The sequence below is a fragment of the Emiliania huxleyi genome, assembly GCF_000372725.1.
Source record: "Emiliania huxleyi CCMP1516 unplaced genomic scaffold EMIHUscaffold_462, whole genome shotgun sequence".
NCBI classification, from domain to species: Eukaryota; Haptophyta; order Isochrysidales; family Noelaerhabdaceae; genus Emiliania; species Emiliania huxleyi.
In genome coordinates this window covers 44,257-47,205 of record NW_005198522.1, presented here as the reverse complement: position 1 = coordinate 47,205, position 2,949 = coordinate 44,257, and the positions used below count along the sequence as shown (strand labels likewise).

Here is a 2,949-nt window from a genome sequence, read left to right as displayed (position 1 = left end):
AGAAGAACGAAGAGCGAAAGAGAGGCAAGAAAAGAGAGAACGACGAGGAAAAGAAACAAAGAAAAAAAGAAAGAGAAAAAGGGAAGGGGAGGAAGAAGAGAACGGAGAACCCAAAAGGAACCACGCGAACGGCAGCAGCCCCGCAGCGAGCAGGAACGGCCGCCCCAACGCTCTCCGCCCCATCTCGCCCCCCCAACGCACCGCCCCACGCGCCTCGCAAGCCGCCCCCCCCGCCGCCGTCCCTCTCGACGAGCTCATCGCGGCGACCGACGGCTTTGCCGAGGCGCGCAAGGTGGGCGAGGGCGGTTTCGGGCGCGTCTACCGCGCCGACGCGCTGCCGTCGCTGCCGCGTGTCGCTTGCGGGTTCGCCGTCAAGACGGCGCTGGTCGGTGACATGGACCCGATCATCATGCAGGACAACCAAGCGTCTCAGCTGACCGACGGCTATGCGCTCGGCATCACGCTGCTCGTCGCCCTGACCGGCCGCGGCGCCGTCGGCTTGCTCAACGCGTGCGACGATGCATTGGAGGAGCCCGACACGGCGGAGAGCATCGCGGCGGCCGACGCGGGCTGGTCGGCGGCGCAGGCAGAGGAGCTGGCGCGGCTCGTGGTTGGGCTGGCTCTCGTGAGGAAGAAGAGGCGGATGCCGCTCGCAGAGGCGCTGCCGCGGCTGGAGGCGCTGGCCGAGGCGGCGGAGGAGATGGCGGCATCGCCGCCACCGAGCCTCGCGGGGGCGCCGGCGGTGGCAGCCGAGGCGGACGCGGACGCGGAGCGCCAGTGCGACTTGTGCTGGTCAGCGCCGCGCTCGGTGCGCTTCGCTTGCGGCCACGCGCTGTACTGCGAGGCATGTGCGCCGCGCGTGCTGGAGCGCGACACCAACTGCCCGGCCTGCCGCCAGCCGGCGTTTCCCATCGCCGCAGTCGGAGCGCATGTTGCGGCGCAGACCACGTTCGTCCACCAGCCGCCTGCGCGCGCTGGGCCAGCCGCAGCCCGTAGCCCGCAACCCGCGGGCGGTCGCGGCGGGGCCGACATCGACGCCCACATCTCTCGGGCACGGCCGAGGCAGGCGGCAAGGGAGACGGCAGCTGTGAGGGAGAGGGAGGCAGCTGTCATGGCGGCTGCGGCGAGGGCGAGGGCAGTGGAGAGGCTGATGCAGCAGCAGCAGCAGCAGTCGCAGCAGTGCAGTCGCAGCAGCAGCAGCAGTCGCGCGGATGGCGTGGCGGGCGTGGCGGGCGTGGCGGCCGAGGCGGCCGAGGCGGCCGAGGCGGGCGTGGCGGACGCGGTGGGCGTGGCGGAAGTGTTGGGTGATTTTGGGCGTTGCCCGGTGGCACGCTGGCACAGCTCACATGCATGCTTATGCGTTGCATCCGTTTTTTGCTTTCGCGTTTCGGATTCGGTGTCTTGGGGGTCTCGTCTCATAAACTTCTCTCAAAAACACCGAGATGCGAGAGAAATACAGTAACCACCTTCGTACACAGGTTCTCACTCAGAGAATGCCCAGAAGCCCACTCACAGCTCACACAGCTCACGTAAGCACAGCATGGCACCCCCTCGAAGTTCCCTCCAACGCGCAAATTCCCTCTCCCAACTCTCAAAAACGACTCTCTGCCGTCGACTCGGTGGCACAACGATGCGTTTGGCTCGCTCGCGCCGCCACGTGTTGGAGTGAAATGGAGCTAGCCATTATTTATGTGCGAGTGTCGCTCACAATCCTTCGTTCGTTCGACTTCTAGGATTGCGAGCGAGGCTGCTTGCAATCCAACACTTGCAGAAAAGAAGGTTCAGCACCAGTGTGCGTGCCTCCGCTCAAAAACGAAGAATAGCGGTAAGCTGCGGTCCGACCGATCCGATGCCACCGACCGACTCGCGCTGACGGGAAGACGCGCACTTGGAGCACTTGGAGTGCAGTCGGTAACCTCACATCCAGGGCCGGGGAGCTCAGAAGCGCACCCAGCGGGCCGGATGATCGGCATCGGGTTACGGGCTAGAGAGCCCTAGCCCCGGGGGTGCGCGTTCGCAGGGCAAGGGCCGAAAGTAAGGGTGTTCAATTTTTCTCCCGGCGCCTGTGTCGAGCCCTTAAGCTGCCCACACACGACGCTCGACACGCCCCCCCCGGGGGGGGGCCTCGTAGGGTGTCACACGATGTAGAATAGGAGCAAGCTGCCGGCCAGGGCGAAGACGAGCGTGGTCGGGAATGCGAAGGCGAGGTGGCGGAAGAAGGTGAACTCGTAGCCGGTACGCGCGGCCTTCTCGGCGACGATGAGGTTGGCGATCGAGCCGACGAGCGTGAGGTTGCCGGCGACGGTGCTCGAGAAGGCCAGGATCACCCAGCCCGTCTCGACGACGATCGACGGATCGAGCTTCATCATCTGGCCCGAGAGGAGCATCACGGTGGGCACGTTGGAGCAGATGTTGGACAGGATGAGCACGAGGATGGCGAAGACGCAGACATCCTTCGGCGAGTCGAAGTCGAGGCCGACGCCCTTGATCGACTTCGCAAGGTCGAAGATCTCCTGCGGCAGCCCCGTGAGGCGCGAGCCCGCGATGACGACGAAGAGGCCACCGATCATCACGAGGAGCGGACCGTCCACGTAGCCGAGGATGACGGTCGGGTCGCGGCTGCGCGGCTGCAGGTAGGCCTCCGCGATTGCGAGCACGCCCGCGGCCGTCAGCGCCACCCACGCGATCGACGAGGTGAAGAGGAAGCCGACGAGCAGGCCGGACAGCACGACGTACACTCCGATGCGACGACGCGCATCGCGCTGGCCGACGAAGTGCGCCCGGATCGGGTCGGCGGTGCTGGTGGCCACCAGCGTGTCGACGAACGACTGCGCAGAACCTTGGCGACGTCCGAGCTGCGGGGGCAGAAGCCTTGCGGGGTCGAGTCCCCGCCGCTTCGATGGTAGAGGCCGTCGGGAGTGCATTCGGACTCGGTGGCTAAATCGGACG

The 2,949-nt window shown here is 66.2% G+C and overlaps 2 protein-coding genes across 2 annotated transcripts in view; one reads left to right on the top strand and one right to left on the bottom strand.

The window, feature by feature from the left end:
- Positions 1-1,421, top strand: part of EMIHUDRAFT_245478 (hypothetical protein) — a gene marked incomplete at both ends in the record, with an annotated part of 1,568 nt that extends 147 nt beyond the window's left edge. Inside the window, 3 exons of the mRNA XM_005768246.1 lie at positions 284-625; positions 845-1,013; positions 1,342-1,421. Coding sequence (XP_005768303.1) covers positions 284-625; positions 845-1,013; positions 1,342-1,421 — 591 coding nt within the window. The remainder of the gene's footprint in view (positions 1-283; positions 626-844; positions 1,014-1,341) is intronic.
- A 714-nt stretch (positions 1,422-2,135) lies between these two features.
- Positions 2,136-2,924, bottom strand: EMIHUDRAFT_119200 (hypothetical protein; the record flags this gene model as incomplete). Its single annotated transcript, XM_005768245.1, has 1 exon — positions 2,136-2,924. One exon carries the CDS (start codon positions 2,922-2,924, stop codon positions 2,136-2,138), a length of 789 nt encoding a protein of 262 aa, XP_005768302.1.
- Between the last annotated feature and the right edge of the window lie 25 nt (positions 2,925-2,949).